The following is a 17,061-nucleotide window of genomic DNA, read 5'->3' as shown; positions in this document are numbered from 1 at the left end:
AAGAATGCTGAATGACCCCTGCAAACATGAATCCCACTAGGATGAATGATCTTAATCGACTGGAAAAATCTATCCTCGAATGTTTAGAGGCTGTAAAAGGGAGAGTCTTTGCTCTCAAGATTTAAATTCATGTCAAATGTGTTTAAAAAGCACCTGGTGCTTTCAACAAATCCTCTGAGCACTTTAGGTTTGATACGGTACCGTAATTACGCTCCATGCTGCGTCAAACAGAAGTAGTGTGTCACCCACCCTCTTCTCGACAGTCTCATGTCACTTGTTTCTGGCGTCAGCTCAGGGACCATCCCCCGATTTACACTACAAGCTCATCAGCGTGAAGCAGTTTCTGAAGCTAAACTTGTAGTACAACATGCAAGCTAAAGAAACAATTACTTCTGCCCTCCACCCCAATTCATCTATGACACCAATGGTGGAGGAAAAGGCCTTTTCGAGCAATCACTCTACTTTAAAAACAAATGTTTGCAATGTTTTGGTCTGAAGTTTACATTTTAGATTATCTGCACATTTCTAATTTAAACCTCATGGATTAGTTTAGACTGTAACTTACCCTCTTATCCCAAAATAGCTAGTCTCATCTTCCCTAAAACAGCTGCATACTAATTCTATAGATTGGTGAGCATTATAAAGCAGATTTCAACAAACATACAGTACATCACTAAACTGGGGAGATCCTTGGAATGAAATTAAGAGGCAAACTCCTCATCAAGACATTACACCATCTGTGCAATGATTGGCTTCTTTTTTAAAATTCCTCTGATTCGGTGTGTGCTGGCAGAAAACCCTGATGCCACATTTCTCCTAGAAAGCCAACTAGAATAATTCTCAACCTCTGCAGAACGGACTGCTTCTGAAATGCTCCCAGTGATCCACCTCAGTCTACCCGGACGCCAGACCAAAAAGGGACAACTGGTTTCTTTCCATACCTTCTCTTTTTTCCAAAAATTAGCAACTATTTGGGCAAAATATTTTTTTTTGTCTTTTTTTAAAATAAATAACAGACCTCTGCAGTGAGAATTTCTGTATTTTTTTTCTGGTGTGTGTATGCGTGTATTTAGGGAATTTAAAAAGGGAACTTTCATATTTCAATTTGTGGTCTGGTTAAGTCTTGTTTCATAATAAACTGATAATTTTGTTGTTTATTAAAGAAACCTGGTTGGTGTATTTTATTCTGGGATTATAAAATACAGTATATGATGAGCTATATTGGTAACCAGGTAAACATTTAAATATATGTTGTGACCTGTGCAGAAGTGGAACTAGAAAAGACAGTGCACTCCTCTAACTTTGGTCGTAACATTAATTGGGGGCTCATCGTCCGGGATACAAAAAGCTAACGGCGTGCAATTGTAAGTGGGGTGATACTAATTGAAAAGAGGAAAAGTGAAAAAAACAGGTTTCTTGTGCATTAAAAGTACACTACCAGAATGTCTTTGTCAGTTGTTACGAACTTTCTGGGGAAGAAGGATGTATCCGAGTGGTCTGAGAAACTTAACCAAAGTTAGACTAAAGGAATTGGCAAATAAGATGGCATTAGAGTTAATACCAGGAGCTAAGAAAGCAGATATAATTGAGGTAACAGCACACCATTTGAAATTGGAAAAAAAGACAAATCAGATGGTGGTGCAATTGAATTAGCTAGGATTCAGTTGCAATTGGAAAAACTTAAGCTTGAACAGGAAACAGAATTGACAATGAAAAAACTTGAACTAGAATTTCAAAGAGAAAGCGAAAGAGAAGAAAATATATATTTTAATTAAGCAGGTGCTGATGGGGACACTGTCTCATTCAAGCTCATTCCAAGAAGCTGTGCTGCACTGGGGAAGGGGACAACAGTAATTGGAGCAAAAGTATACAATGGCTGCTGTTACTTGCAGCACAGAAGTTAGTTTTGGGCAACAACAATGGAAACCCAGGAACTGTGTGGCCCAGGGAGGGAGGAGAAACAATCACAAAAATGATAGAAAAATTACAAGAATTTTTTTTGTGCTGAGTTTTCAATAATTCATTTTTGAAGTTACACCATTCAGAGAACACATACCTGACAACGCAAGGAAACAAGAGTTAACAAGATCAATGAAGCATAGTTAGTTAAACATCAGTATTGCTGAAAATAGAGACATTATGTTGAAGCTTTTTGTCTTGCACTCATCAGGACAATCTGCAAGAATAACAATGTAAGGGAAAGCAACAAATTTATACTGCATGAGAAGACAGTGCTGATTGGTTGGCAACTGAACTTTGATTGGTAGAGGCATTGCCCTGAGGAATGAACCAGCAAATGACTGTCACTTATTTTGTTTAGCTGAAATAGGCGCAATGTTTGTAAGTATTCTTTCTGACAAAATTGAGGCTCAAGGAATAGGAGGGAGGACCAGTGTCCAATTGGATAAAATTTGTTAAGGACAAAAAACAGCAAGTTGTAGTAAATGGTTGTTTTTCCAGACTGGAGGATGGTAGACAGTGGTGTTGCCCAAGGATCTGTGCTGGAACCACTTTTTTTTGCGATATATAAATTACTTGGATCATGGAATACAGAGTAGAATCTCAAAATTTGCCAATGACACCAAACTATGAAGTGTGGCAAACAGGGAGGATGATATAAACTGCCTGCAACAGGACACAGATAGGATAGCAGAATGGGCAGGCAGGCAGCAAATGGAATTTAATACAGACAACTGTGAGGTGATGCATTTTGGCAGAAGGATTGGGGGAGACAATATATACTTAATGGCACAGTTCTAAAGAGAGTGCAGGAACAAAGGGACCTTGGGTGCATGTGCATCGGTCTTTGAAGATGGCAGGACACAGTGAGACTGTTTAGTAAAACATATGGGATTTTGGGCTTCATAAATAGAGGCACAGAGTACAAAAGCAGGGAAGTTACGCTGAACCTTTATAAAGCTCTGGTTAGGCCCCAACTGGAATATTGCATCCTGTTCTGGTCACCACACTTTAAGAAGAATGTGAGGGTCCTTGAGAGGGTGCAGAGGAGATTTACCAGAACGGTTCCAGGGATGGGGGATTTTAGTTACAAGGTTAGGTTGGAAAAGCTGGAGTTGTTCTCCTTAGGGCAAAGGAGATTGAAGGGAGATGCAATAGAGATGTACAAAATTATGACAGGCTTAGATAAGTTATACAAGGGAAAATTTTCCCACTAAGAAATGGTACAAGGACTAGGGGACACAGATTGAAGGTTTTAGGCAAGAGATGTAGGGGGAATATAAGAACTTTTTTTTCTTACATAGCGGGTTGTCATGACCTGTAACTTGCTGTTCACAAGGAGGTGGAAGCAGAGACAAGCAATGACTTCAAAAGGAAATTGGATGGCTACTTGAAGAAAATAAACTTGCAGGGCTACAGGGATCAAGTGGGAGGAGTGCAACTGACTGGAGATCTCTATGGAGAGCTGGCATGGACCTGATGGGCTGAATGGCCACCTCGTGCTGCAAATGTCTGACATCCTTGAAGATGAGAGCCTGCAAATTCGTGCGAGCAATGTTATTGCACGAATGGTTAATGCACTTGTATCAAATTCCCACTATTTTAACATAGGTGTTAATCCTCAAATTGAAGAGAGTTAATACACCATTAAGATTGAGCAGAGGGAAACTTTTCACAAACTTCAGCATTTATACAATACAAGGTTCACAGTAATTTTCAGGCTTCTACTGTCTCTTACTACTGTCAATAGCACTAGCGTGCAGGGAAATAAAAGGAAAAAGAGGAATGAATTTATTTCAATCTTTGTAATTGATTTTTTTTTTTTAAAAGAAAGGTGGTAAAACTCACATTAATGAAAACACTATGTTCTTTCTCCCATTCTGGAGGACAAGTCAATTCTAAATCGATCAAACGTTAGTCTGCTTTCATTAATCATGTTTAGACTTGAACACAAAATCTAGTCTGACAGTCCCAGTGCAATACTGAGGGAATGCTGCACTGTCTCAAAAGAAGACAGACAGACTTGCATTTCTATAGCGCCTTTTACAACCTCGGAATGCCCCAGAAGTGCTTTACAGCCAATGAAATACTTTTGAAGTGTACTCACTGTTCTAATGTAAAAAAATGCAATCGCGATTCGTGCACAGACAGCTTCCATAAACAGCAGTGAGACAATGATCAGATAAGTTGCTTTAGTAATGTGAGTTGTGGGGTAAATATTGGTCAGGACATGATATGTTAAACCAAGGCCCTGTCTGCCTTCTCAGGTGGATGCAAAAAATCCTATAGCAATATTGTGAAGAGGAGCAGGGGAGTTCTTCCCAGTGTCCTGACCAATATTTACACCTCAACCAACATTTCGAAAGCAACTTATCTGATCATTGTCTCACTGCTGTTTATGGAAGCTGTCTGTGCACGAATTGCAATTGCGTTTTTTTACATTAGAACAGTGAGTACACTTCAAAAGTATTTCATTGGCTGTAAGGCACTTCTGGGGCATCCCGAGGTTGTAAAAGGCGCTATAGAAATGCAAGTCTTTCTTTTCTTTTGTCCTTCTTTTGAGATCTCTTGCCTGCTTCTCTAAAATATATTTGGGTAAGCTGATGAAACTAAACATCTAACCTGAGAACAGTGGAGATAATGTTCTTACTTTATGCCCACATCCGAAAGCACCATACTTGACACACTGAGTGGCTCAGTTTTTTTTTAAAAAGAAAAAGGACATCAGGGAAATCAACTGCACTGTATTAGCAATCCCAGAGTTTCCACGGAATCACAGATGGAAACCAATAAAGCCACTGCCAATTTAGTCAGACATTAGCCAAGAACAACCACAGATAAATTTGGATGGACAGAAAAATGGAAAGGATTGAAAGCAAACAAAAGTAACAAAAACACATGAAGAATGGAGGCTGACTCAGAAAAACCTGGCTGCATCTTCAGTTCAGGAATACCATGCAGTTACCATGAAGTGATTATGTTTCTGACTGTTAACTGGGGTATATGCACAGCAAGAAGAGACCTTTTATAGATCAAAAATTGGAGCACAGAGGAAGCACATCAAGTCTTGGCTCTTAAACTGGAGCAGTCGCAATCCCATTTCTCTACCCTTTCCTCTCAAACAAGCAGAAACATTTTGCATGAAATTCCTAAGTTAAAACTCCATTGTTCCAGTTAGCAAATAGTATCCAACGCACATAGTAACAGCCAAAAAAAACCAGTCCAGATACCCTGATTCTATTGGGCATACAACCCATATATTTTATTTGTCCTCTGGTTAACTATGGAATCTGGGGTCAATCATCTCAGCATTAAGTAATTTGCATGAAAAAATGCCAAATACTGTAATCAGATAAGATTTGCTACAACTTTCCTTTTCAATCTGAAACAGCTTTCACTTTCAACAAGCTAAAATTTCCCTTGATCAGGTATTTACGAGAGAAATATCCAGCTTGAAATGTTTAATGTATAATTTTTAACAACTGGAGAAAAGAGGCAGGAAAAAGAAATATTAGTTATTATACTAAATTCCAGATGTTTTAATACAAGTTATAAAATGTTGCAGTGTATCTAATTACCATCCAGTGAATTCAGGCAGGGAGAGAGATATAAGTGTCTGAGCCTGTTCTGTTTGCTTGCCTAAACAAGGAGTCAAATGGAGGAGCGTGTGTGTGTGTGTGTGTCTGTTTAGGCTCAAATAGGAATAGTCAATCAGTTAAGTATTGGAGGGATACCAACCCTGCCGAACTGTATCCCTTCATGAATCGGCATCCTTCAGGAACGGGAGGGAGGGGAAAGAAAAATTACACAGTGCTAAAAACATAGGAGCAGGAGTAGGCCCTTCAGCCCATTGAGCCTGCTCCACCATTCAATAGGATCATGGCTGATCATCCACTTCAATGCCTTTGTCCCACACTATCCCCATATCCCTTTATGTCATTGGTATTTAGAAATCTGTCAATCTCTGCTTTAAACATACTCAATGACTGAGCTTCCACTGAAGGTGCACACTAGTGGCCTGATGCACATTGCCACTTCACTGCCTAAAAATACACCTTTGTGAAACAAAGAGGAATTTGTATAGGCTGTTTGATGAAACGAGATATTCTGACATTGTTCATTCATAATAGCACAGATTTTTTTTTACCAGGAAATCACGAAGGTCTCGATTAGCTGTGTAGCAGCAGATTCGGTGCAGCTGTTTCTTTACATCAAATCCCTAAAATCAAACAGGAACATTAGCACTGTTTTTGAAAACATATCATCCTCTAATTCAACACCATTTAAAACATTGTTAACCCCTTTCATCCCTCCTACAACCTGGCTACTCCGAGCCACCCCCCGCCATCTTTGCAGCTCTCAAATCACCATCTGCCAGGAAATTCTGACTAACAGCCTTGTGACTGTCCCTCATATGTCCCCTATGTCTTAGTGTTCACTCAGTAACTCCCTGCAGTGACATGCAGAGAATGGGTACTCTGTATAAATCTGTATAATTCAATGCATAGCACTGGATTCCTCCCTCTTCATGACACCACTTATCTCTGACACTATTTATAGAGACTTGCAGTGTGCAAATTAGCTATCACATTTGTCTGCATAATAAACGTGACTAGATTTCACTGTGAAGCGTTCCAGGTTATCCCAAGCGGATATGAATGGCACGATATAAATGTGAGCTTTTTCTTTTTTTAGCCTTTACAGAGGACAAACAAGTAAGCACGACTAAATAGAATGAAATGGCTGCTTTGCTTCTCTTCTCAACCTCAAAATTGCTGCAGTGGAGGAACCAAAAGGACTTCAGAAGCAAATAGGAAAATTGGTGGAACCAGGTAACCTGGAACTACAAGTTAGTTTTAGGGGAGGAAGAGAAAGAGGAAAGATTCTTAATGTCTTATTAAGAATGGAATATGAAGAACACTGCAATTGACTGCATTTTAAAGGTTATTGCAATCGAAAAATGAAAACTAACTGGCACGGCAAGTTTCTTGATTTCATAAAACAGATCAAGATCATTAAATCATTCAGTGAAATCTACAAAGTTTATTCACCTCCAAATTTCAGTCAATACATTCCATAAATATTTGCAGCAACTCTCACCATTAATTGTACACCAGGACTGGGTAAACAGTCCCATCATCTTTTTCGGGCAATACTTCATTACATACCATGTTCTTCAGAAGTTCCCTAGCCTCCTGCAGGTCTTTTTTTAAAAGACAATCATAGGTCAGGTTTAAACCAGCTTGCATGAGTTTGTTCAGATTCTTCATCGATTTCTTTTGGGCTGTAAAGTAGCTCTGAGCTCGAGGAATCTGATTATTCAGTATAGCATCACGAACGACTTCCTGGAAAGATCAAACCAAGGGAATTTCAAATTTTAAAAAATGAATCTGACCATAGAAAAGTTGACACTGAGGAGTGACCTGATAGAGGTCTTTGAGGTCATGAAAGAGGGTAGACTTGGAGAAAATGTTTCACTTTAAGGGGAATAAAAAAACTAGGGTCATAAATATAAGATTGCCACTAATAAACCCAATAGAGAATTCAGGAGAAACTTCTTTACCCAGAGGTTGGTGAGAATGTGGAACTCAGTACCACAAGGAGTAAATGAGGTGAATAGCACAGATGCATTTAAGGGGAAGCTGGAGAAGCATGAGGAAGAACAGAATTGGAGGGTTATGTTGATAGGGTTAGGTGAAGAAGGGTGGGAGGAGTCGCGTGTGGAACATCAACACCAGCATAGACCAGTTGGGTGGAGTGACCAGTTTCTGTGCTGTAGACAGGTGCAATTAGTTTCAAAATACATCACATGACAAGTTAACTGGTTACTGATCCAAGTACTTACCTTAGTATTTAGACTCTTCCACTTTCCATAAGCCCAATTACCATCTGGTAATGCATTTTCTTCATCCAGACAGTCACTGGTTAGACTCTCATTTGGAAATGTTCGAGGATATTTCTTCAAAAATTTACGGAGCTTGGTGATATAACCAGTGAGATAATCCACACATTTTTGCTGGCACTTGTCTAACTCTGAAGATGTATAACATTGTTTTGGTGACAAAAAAGGCGTTATTTAATAATAAAGTATCAGGGAAAAGTACAACTAAGTTACACATCATTCTAACCTGGGACAGGTATTGCTGCTCCTTCATTGTTGCTGGGTACAAATCCTTGAACTCTCTACTCAATAGAGAGCCATCCCCACAAGAACTGCAGCAGTTCAAGACACCCCACTGCCACATTCTCGTGGGCAATTAGGGATTAGGGCTCTGGCAATAAATGTGACCTTGTCAGCGTCACCCACAACCAGAGGACAATTTTTTTTTCTTTAAACACATATTTCAGTAGAAGGAAAAGATTTGTCCAAAAAAAGGTACTTTCTATTTAATTGAAAAAGATCCGCCCATGTGCTGCATATTATGTATAATATCTCCAAATGCTCCATGAATCACATTGGTGATTAATATCCAGTGCCGGAAAATAAATATAGGCTGAAGGTAGAAGTACACTTGGGAAAAGTTATGAAAACCTAATTAAGTTTACATTATAGAAGAGTCATCACAGACAGTAATGGACTGGATATTAGCTACTTTCAGTGGGATGAAACAGGAGCTAGCTCAATATTAACTTGTGGGGGAAAATGGCAGAGCAAACATCAGACTAGACATGGGAATTATTTATATACTAAATGGATAAGGTCACAATTAAATGCATGCCGACTAGGAACAAAAGGAGGTGTAAAGGCTGAGGTTTCATGGATAAATGGAGACATTAGCATAAAAAATAGGTTTAAAAAGGCATCGATAAATAAATTGGGATGATATGAGAAATGTAAAAGGTACTAATCAATCTCATGTCGCATAGGCAGTCAAGACCAATCTGTTTTATTTTACATCAGGCCGGGGGAGGGGGGGCTGGGGTTAAGGGAACCAATATGGGGGCTGACGGAGGAAGAGGAGGTGGAAGTTCATGAGAGGTAGAAGACTGCATGCTGACGAAAGGAACTTCTGGGATAGGGAAATCGGGGCATACAGCCAGCTATCAAGAAATGGAAAATCCAACTGGAGGGGAAGGGACGTGGGAGAGAAATACAGTCAGAGGGTTACGGCAACAGAGGAAATGAAGCAAGACACCTGTGAGGCGTGATCCACCGGGCCATGAGGATGGAGATACAAGGGATTGGGACCCAGCAGGAGCGTTGGAACAGGAAATGCCGCTAGCAATGGGAAGACAACAAGGGGTCAAAATTGTGCTTACCTTGAGTTGTACAGTGGAACCAAGATGCTACTGAGGAAAGGGTCTAAACACCTATACCGCTCAGTGTAGTGAAGTGACTGAGGACCAAAATTGGGGCTGTTCAAGGGCGATGAAAGGGATGAGCCCAGAAATTTATACATTGCTAGTTTTGGCTTGTTTATGTTTGTCTTTTAAGTCCATAATGAGAGATTAAATTAATTAGTGAAGATTACAAGGACCTGTATTTATAAATAGTAGGATCTGCTCAACTCATGTAATTAAACTTTGTAAGAAATCATTGAGTGTGCAGAGAAAGGGAATGCATTAGATTCTGATTATATATGGATTTACAACATTACTTTGATAAGGTGCCATAATAATGACTTATTAAGAAGATCAAGGCATGATATTCAAGGAAATGTGGCCACATAGAAAGAGCAACGGCCAAGTGAAAGCAATAGCTAAGGGACAGAATTGATTGTGGCGTCCCTCAGAGATCGCTATTAGAACCTCTTGCTTCACATTCATATAAATGACTTGGATGTAAACATAAAAGGAATGATATTGAAGTTTTCTAATATTGAATTAGCCTAGGCTCTGGATTACTAGTCCAGTTACATTACCATTATGCCACTGCCTCCTCCTATGGCACAGAAAGAGGCCACTTGGCCCATCGTGTCTGCGCCAGCTGAAATAAAAAGAACCACCCAGCCTAATCCCACTTTCCAGCATTTGGTCTTGCACTTGCAGGTTAGGGCATTTCAGGTGCACATTTAAGCACCTTTTAAATGAGACGAGATGAGATGAGTTTTCTGCCTCTACCAACCCTTCAGGCAGTGAGTTCCAGACCCCCACCACCCCCTGGGTGAAACACTTTTCCTCATCTCCCCTCTAATATTTCTACCAATCACTTTAAATCTACGCCACCGTGTCATTTCCCTCTCTGCTAAGGTAAATAGGCCCTTCCTATCCATTCTACCCAGGCCCTTCACAATTTTGTACATCCCAATCAAATCTCCCCTCAGCCTTCTCTGTTCCAAGGAGAACAACCTCTAAGTCTATCCAGTTTTCATAGCTGCAATTTTCTAGTCTTGGCAACATCCTCATAAATCTCCTCTGTACCTTCTCTAGTGCAATTACATCCTTTCTGCAATGAGGTGATGCGTGGGGGGGGAGGGGAAGAGAGAAGGGTGGTGTTGTATGGCTGGGAGGTTGTTACAGAGATAAGGCAAAGAGGTCATGGGAAGATTAAAGCAGAAGTATGAGAATTTTACATTTGAGGCACTGGGAGTCCGGGAGGAGCGAGGACAGAGGATTGGCAAGCAGAAATTGGCACAGGATGGGATACGACAGCAGAGTTTTAGATGAGTTGCCATTTACAGACGCTGCAGGATGAGCAGTTGTGTATTGGAATAATCAATCTGGAGTGATAAAAACATGACTAAGGGGTTTCGGTGATAGATTGGTACAGATAAAAAAAAAGGCAAATGGGATTCTGAGTTTATTCTAAAAGTTAGTCCAAGATTTGGCTGGGCTGTAATTTGCAGAATTGGGAATGTCTAGAACTGTACACCTTATAGGAAGGATATCAAAGCCATGGAAAAGGTACAGTGAAAACTCACCATAATGATAGAGGAAAGAAAGACTATAGTGGTGAAAAAATAGCTTAAAAAGACTGGAGCTTTTTTCACTCGAAAATAGAAGGTTAAGGAGAGAATTACAAGTTTTTAAAATCATGAAAGTTTTTTTTCCAGAGGGTACATGGTCAAAGATCGTTTCCACTGGCCGGCAATTAGTAAAATGGTATATATTAAGATTGGCTCCAGAAGAACAAAATAAGGGGGAAGAAGTCCCACACATAGGGCTGAATTTTACCAGCCCCTCGACATCAGGGGTTGAGGCGGGGGGGCCAAAAAATACTTGCGGGAGCGGCCCACCACGACTTCTGAAGCCGCGAAGGCCCTGCTGCATTTTACCGGCAGCGGTGCAGCCTTGGTGCAGCCCCCCTACCACCAAGTGGCTGGACATTCATTAGCGTATTGTAATGAATGCAAATACATGGTAAACAACTTACCTAGACCGGGCAGCTATCCCACGGCGATAGCCCATTCCTTCCAATCCCCATTTGGAGATTCAAGACGAGACACTGGTGGGGAGGGGGCAGGTGTTTAATTTTCAGGTCAGGAGGGGTGGGGGAGGGGGAGAAAACACTTTTTATTGGCTGTGGGATGGTGGGAAGGGGCTGAAGGGCAAAAGTCACAAGGTTGGGGGGGGGGGGGGCGGGGGCGGATGTTCAGGTTGGCAATAAAGTAAATCGTCTACATATTTGTCAATAAAAAAAAACATGAGGGACGGTTGGGAAAGGGCCTCCAGCTTTTAATTTTTTTTAAATGAAAATGCACGATAATATGACTTCAGAAATTTGGGATTAGAATGGGTGGAACGCTTTTTGGCTGACAGACACAATGGGCCAAGTGGCCTCTTTCGGTGCCGTAAACTTTCTATGAAAAATTTAATTTGTTCCTAAGGGCTTGAAGCCCTTTAAAAATGATGCAGGCGCCTGCGCCGGACGCTATTGCCGGGGACGGAGTGGCCGCCCCTCAACGTCATCGGCAGCAGCCGCTCTGCCCCTTCCATTTAAATGAGCCCCCGTGCGAAATATAGCAGGGGCTCAGTGGTGGCCCTTCTGTGTCTGAAGGCCGCAGACTTCGCTAATAAAATTCAGCCCAGAGCGTTACTAGAACTTGAAATACTTCAGCACAAGTGATTACTGAAGCAGAATTTACACTGTCATTTAAAAAGGATATTATTAGGAGTTTTAAAAAATATAAAAGGATATGAGGAAAAAAAAAACTGAATAGGATGAGTGAAGAGAAGGCACAATTTGCTGTAAAAGTCGCCCTCAGTGCTGCGGTTTCTGTGATTCTATGATTTACGGTTTCAATAAGCAATGAAAAAATTTGAAAAAAAGCTAACCTCCTAATCTCCTTCAGTAACTTACAATATAAAGCAGTACTTGGACAACTCCAATAAATCTCAAAAACCTTACTGGCAAGAGCAGCCCTATAGCCTTATGGTAATACTTCTGCTGCCCTAACACCTATTCAGAATGAGCTAGACTTTAGCCATGCTGCTTGCATTATATGTTCAATTCAGTTAATCATCCAGCAGAATAGTTGATACAAAAAAGGGGATAAATTTGTTTCTTTTTAAAAATGACGGAATTAAATGGAATATATCCAAGTTTGCAGATGACACAAAGCTGGGTGGGAGTGTGAGTTGCGAGGGGGATGCAGAGAAGTTCCAGTGTGATTTGGACAGGTTGAGTGATTGGGGAAATACGTGGCAGATGCAGTGTAATGTGACTAAATGTGAGGTTATCCACATGGGTGGCAAAAACAGAAAGGCAGATGATCTGAACGGCGACAGATTGGGGAAGGGTGAGGTGCAGTGAGACCTGGGTGACCTTGTGCACCAGTCGCTGATAGTAAGCATGCAGGTGCAGCAGGCAGTTAAGAAGGCAAATGGTATGTTGGCCTTCATAGCGAGAAGATTTGAGTATAGGAGCAAAAATGTCTTGCTGCAATTATACAAGGCCTTCGTGAGACCACATCTGGAATATTTTGTGCCGTTTTGGTCTCCTTATCTGAGAAAGGATGTTCTTGCTTTGGAGGGAGTGTAGCGAAGGTTCACCAGACTGATTCCTGGGATGGCAGGACTGACGTATGAAGAGAGATTGGGTGAATTAGGCTTGTATTCGCTAGAGTTTAGAAGAATGAGAGGGGATCTCATACAAACCTACAAAATTCTAACAGGACTGGACAGACTAGATGCCGGCAGGATGTTCCCGGTGGTGGGGGGGAGTTCAGGACCAGGAGTCACAATCTAAGGATAAGGGGTAAGCAATTTAGGACTGAGATGAGGAGGGATTTCTTCACCCAGAGAGTGGTGAACCTGTGGAATTCTCTACCACAGAAAGCAGTTGAGGCCAAATCATTAAATATATTCAAGAAAAAGAGTTAGATATAATTCTGAGGGCTAAAGGAATCAAGGGATACGGGGAGAAAGCGGGAACAGGGTACTGAGTTTGGACGATCAGCCATGATCGTATTGAATGGCGGTGTAGGCTCGAAGGGCCGAATGGCCTACTCCTGCTCCTATTTTCTATGTTTCTGTGTTTAAAACACAATCTGTATTAATATAAAGCATTGGGCAAACTTCCCTAAATTTACCAAATATTGAGTCAGAAACATCAAAATTAGTCACACTACTCACTATGACAAAACCACTGCTGCCTCCTTTAGCAGGCACTGTAGATCCTGAATCATGTAATACTTTCCAAAAATGGATTTTTAAATAAGTGACCTATAAATTATTCGTCAAATGTTGATTGATAATGTTCCTCAGGCCATTTTGCTATGTTAAAGGCAATATATAAAACACAAGCTATCAAATTTCTGAATTTTAAAGCTCGAAGCTGAGATGCATTTTTAAACCCATGGAGCAAAGACATTATTTGTTGGAAAAAATGCAGATTTATATCCTAATTCAGCAAAGAATCAAACAACTAGTTATCCACAGGAAAGCTAGGTGCCAGATCAGTTGTTAAAATCTAGGATCACTGATAATTCAGTGTTTGGCTCAGTCACTATCTAACACATTGTGAAATAGATTTGATTTTTGATTTAGAGATACAGCACTGAAACAGGCCCTTCGGCCCACCGAGTCTGTGCCGACCATCAACCACCCATTTATACTAATCCTACACTAATTCCATATTCCTATCACATCCCCACCTGTCCCAATATTTCCCTACCACCTACCTGTACTAGGGGCAATTTATAATGGCCAATTTACCTATCAACCTTTGGCATGTGGGAGGAAACTGGAGCACCCGGAGGAAACCCACGCAGACACATGGAGAACTTGCAAACTCCACACAGGCAGTACCCAGAATTGAACCCGGGTCGCTGGAGCTGTGAGGCTGCGGTGCTAACCACTGCGCCACTGGTACGAGCAGGTTCAAATCTGCAATTCCATATACAATGAATTTCTAAGCATTTTCCTATTGAGATCACACCAATGGGTCACTCTCTAACAGCAGTGGCACTAGCTTGACAGCATGTCAATCCTGACATGAGACAGCATGAAATGCAGTGCCACTTGCGGTGGGAGGAAAGAGGCAAACAACTTTTTTAAAAAGTTAAAGACACTATCAGTGGAAAAATATATCATAAAATGCACACATCACATTTTATTCCCCATCTGAATGAGTAATAGACATGAATGACAGCAATCCACCCCTCCATCAAGGCATCTCACCTCCTGACTGCACGAGGAGCTCTTGCATTTGTTTGTTGAGAAAGGTCAGTGTAAGGTTCAGAAGCTGCTCGGAGAACTGTTTGCTCTGAGTTTCAGAATCATTTACCCTGATGGCTGAACACAGTAAATCTAAAGCTGGCTTAATTTCCTCAACATCTGCATGAAGAAGGAATGAACAAAGAAAAAAAATCAATCGTCATTGAAGTTGTATCATTACTGAAAGACACAAAATGAACATTGCTACCTTATGTATTTCTATTTTGCGATCCATTGCAAGAGAACACAACTAGCAGCATTTTCCAATGCAATAGAAAGGGGGAGGGGAAATTAGATGAATCAATAATAGCTCAAGCTCTGTTGATGCACTGTCAAAATCTTTTGAGTCCAAAGATCTTTTACCAGCTTGAATATAATCCTGAATCAGTAAAATGATATATTCAGTTTGTAGGCAAATAGATAATGCTTTAAAAAAAACTGAAGGTTGCAGCATTTTGTTCTCTCATGCTGCCCGGTGGGTATGGTTTTGCTGGGGTAATTTCACGAGCTTCCCCCAAATCATATTCAAGACAGCATTCTTCACACACAAGTTTAGACAGGGAATGGCATGGCCTTTTGACCATTGATGAATCACTGCTGAGGTCCAGCCTGTTCACACCTGACAGTTACATAAATGAAAAGAACTTGGCAGAGCAGAAACTCCTGAAACGGAGGAAACATGGAGGCCAATTCTGCCACTGCACTGTCCCACTGAGAGCTGCCAGTTCAGCATAGCTCCCGAATAAAAATTGGGGCCTTCTGGTCTCCTAGGGCTTAGTGTTTTACACTTGGCTAGAGAGAAAATAAACTTCCAAAACGGTACCTTATGACCGAATATTTTATTACCTTTTGTACAGGATATGAGACGCAGCGCTGCAGATTCAGTGCAGTGAAACAGTAGAATGCAGATAAACCAAATCAATGTTTATAAACAGAAGCTCCAAAGGCCAAGTTAGGAGCATGTTAACAGGAGGAGGCCATTCAGCCCCTCAAGCCTGTTCCGCCATTCAATTAGCTCATGGTTGATCTGCATTCTCCTTCCATAACCCTTAATATTTATTTACAAATACAAAACTTATTCTTTGTTGCAATTCCCAGACGTATTTATATGGCTGAGGTGAAGAATATGCATCAATCTTACAACAATATAAATAACAAGAGGGCTGGATTTTAAGAGCCTGTCACCGCTCGCAGTGGCGAGTGAAAAAATGCCAAACCCCCGTGATCTACCGTGGAGGAGCTGGGCTTTCTGACACCAGCAATGGTGTCAACTGCCTGAGCACAGGCGCTGGCACCATTTTTAAAGGGCAGTCAGCCCTGCCAGTAGATTTAAATTTTTAAAGAGACATCCCCCCCACTGCCTACTGTTGCAAACAAAATTCTAATGCCCCTTTCCCTTCCCCTGCTATAACAATAAAGCCAAGTATCTGCCCTTCCCACCCCAACAAAAGCACTTACCTTACAAATATGACCTGCCCCCACCAAACTGTACAACGTTCACCCCTTTTCCCTACATTCATGATGATTATTTGACACCCACCCCCCCAACCCCAGCACTAAAAATCTTAATTCCCCACCCCCTCCCCACCAGTGTCATGCCTGCTTTCCCCAGACAGGGAAGTGAAAGTGCGGAAGTGCCGGCCGCCACACTGAAGATCGCGGCAGACGCGCAAGATGGGAGGGAAGTATATTTAAATGTATTCATGGTGCTCATTTCAACATGCAAAGCATGGTCCCGTTGCCCAGCGGCAGGGGGGCTGCCACAGAGCCTTGCCGTCGCCGGGAAGATCGGACCCAACCCTCCTGGCGTCGGACTCCGTGGCGAGCCTCTGCCAGAACCATCTTCCAGCCGCCCCCACCCCCCACAAAAGAGCCTGACGTCAAGAGCCTGGTAAAAATCCAGCCCAGAATGTGGTCAGGAATTCAATAATTTTGGTACTTCAGCATTGTGGCAATTTTCATAATTGATTTCTTGTTTAGGGCCCATTTTCCAAATAGCACCACATTTGAAGGAATGAATGACAAGGCAGTGGTCACATCTGGGGAATCTCACCGTCATCACACTATGAGGCTAGAGATTGCTAGAGATGACTAAACCAGTTATTGTTTTGTAATCACTTAAAAATATATAAAAAGGTTTTGGTCTGTATTTTCTTGCTGCAGGACATCAAAGTCAAGGCACAAGTCAGAAGTGTGACAGAATGCGGTCCACTTGCCAGGATGAGTGCAGCTCTAACACTCAAGAAGCTCGATGCCATTCAGGACAAAGCAGTCTGCTCGATCCGCACCCCATTCACCACTTTAAACATTCACTCACTCCCTCCACCACCAGCGTAACATGGCTGCAGTACGTGCCAGCTCCAAGATGCACAGCAGCAACTTACCAAGGCTTCTGCGGCAGCACTTTCCAAATCCACAACCTCTACCACCCAGAAGGACGAGGGCAGCAAGGCATGGGAACACCACCACTGTCAAGTCGCACACCAACCTGACTTGGAAATATAT

The 17,061-nt window shown here is 41.5% G+C and overlaps 1 protein-coding gene across 2 annotated transcripts in view; it reads right to left on the bottom strand.

Moving 5' to 3' along the window:
• The window catches only part of spg11 (SPG11 vesicle trafficking associated, spatacsin), a 151,670-nt gene that overhangs the window by 106,423 nt on the left and 28,186 nt on the right, over nucleotides 1-17,061 (bottom strand). For both annotated transcript variants that reach the window (XM_068018211.1, XM_068018210.1), the window contains exons 9-12: nucleotides 14,521-14,676; nucleotides 7,805-7,992; nucleotides 7,128-7,304; nucleotides 6,107-6,178 (exon numbers count right to left, since the gene is read on the bottom strand). In XM_068018211.1, the coding sequence (XP_067874312.1) occupies nucleotides 6,107-6,178; nucleotides 7,128-7,304; nucleotides 7,805-7,992; nucleotides 14,521-14,676 (593 nt within the window). The remainder of the gene's footprint in view (nucleotides 1-6,106; nucleotides 6,179-7,127; nucleotides 7,305-7,804; nucleotides 7,993-14,520; nucleotides 14,677-17,061) is intronic.

Source organism: Heterodontus francisci, chromosome 38 (assembly GCF_036365525.1).
Source record: "Heterodontus francisci isolate sHetFra1 chromosome 38, sHetFra1.hap1, whole genome shotgun sequence".
Lineage (NCBI taxonomy): Eukaryota > Metazoa > Chordata > Chondrichthyes > Heterodontiformes > Heterodontidae > Heterodontus > Heterodontus francisci.
This window is presented reverse-complemented; position numbering and strand designations above follow the sequence as displayed.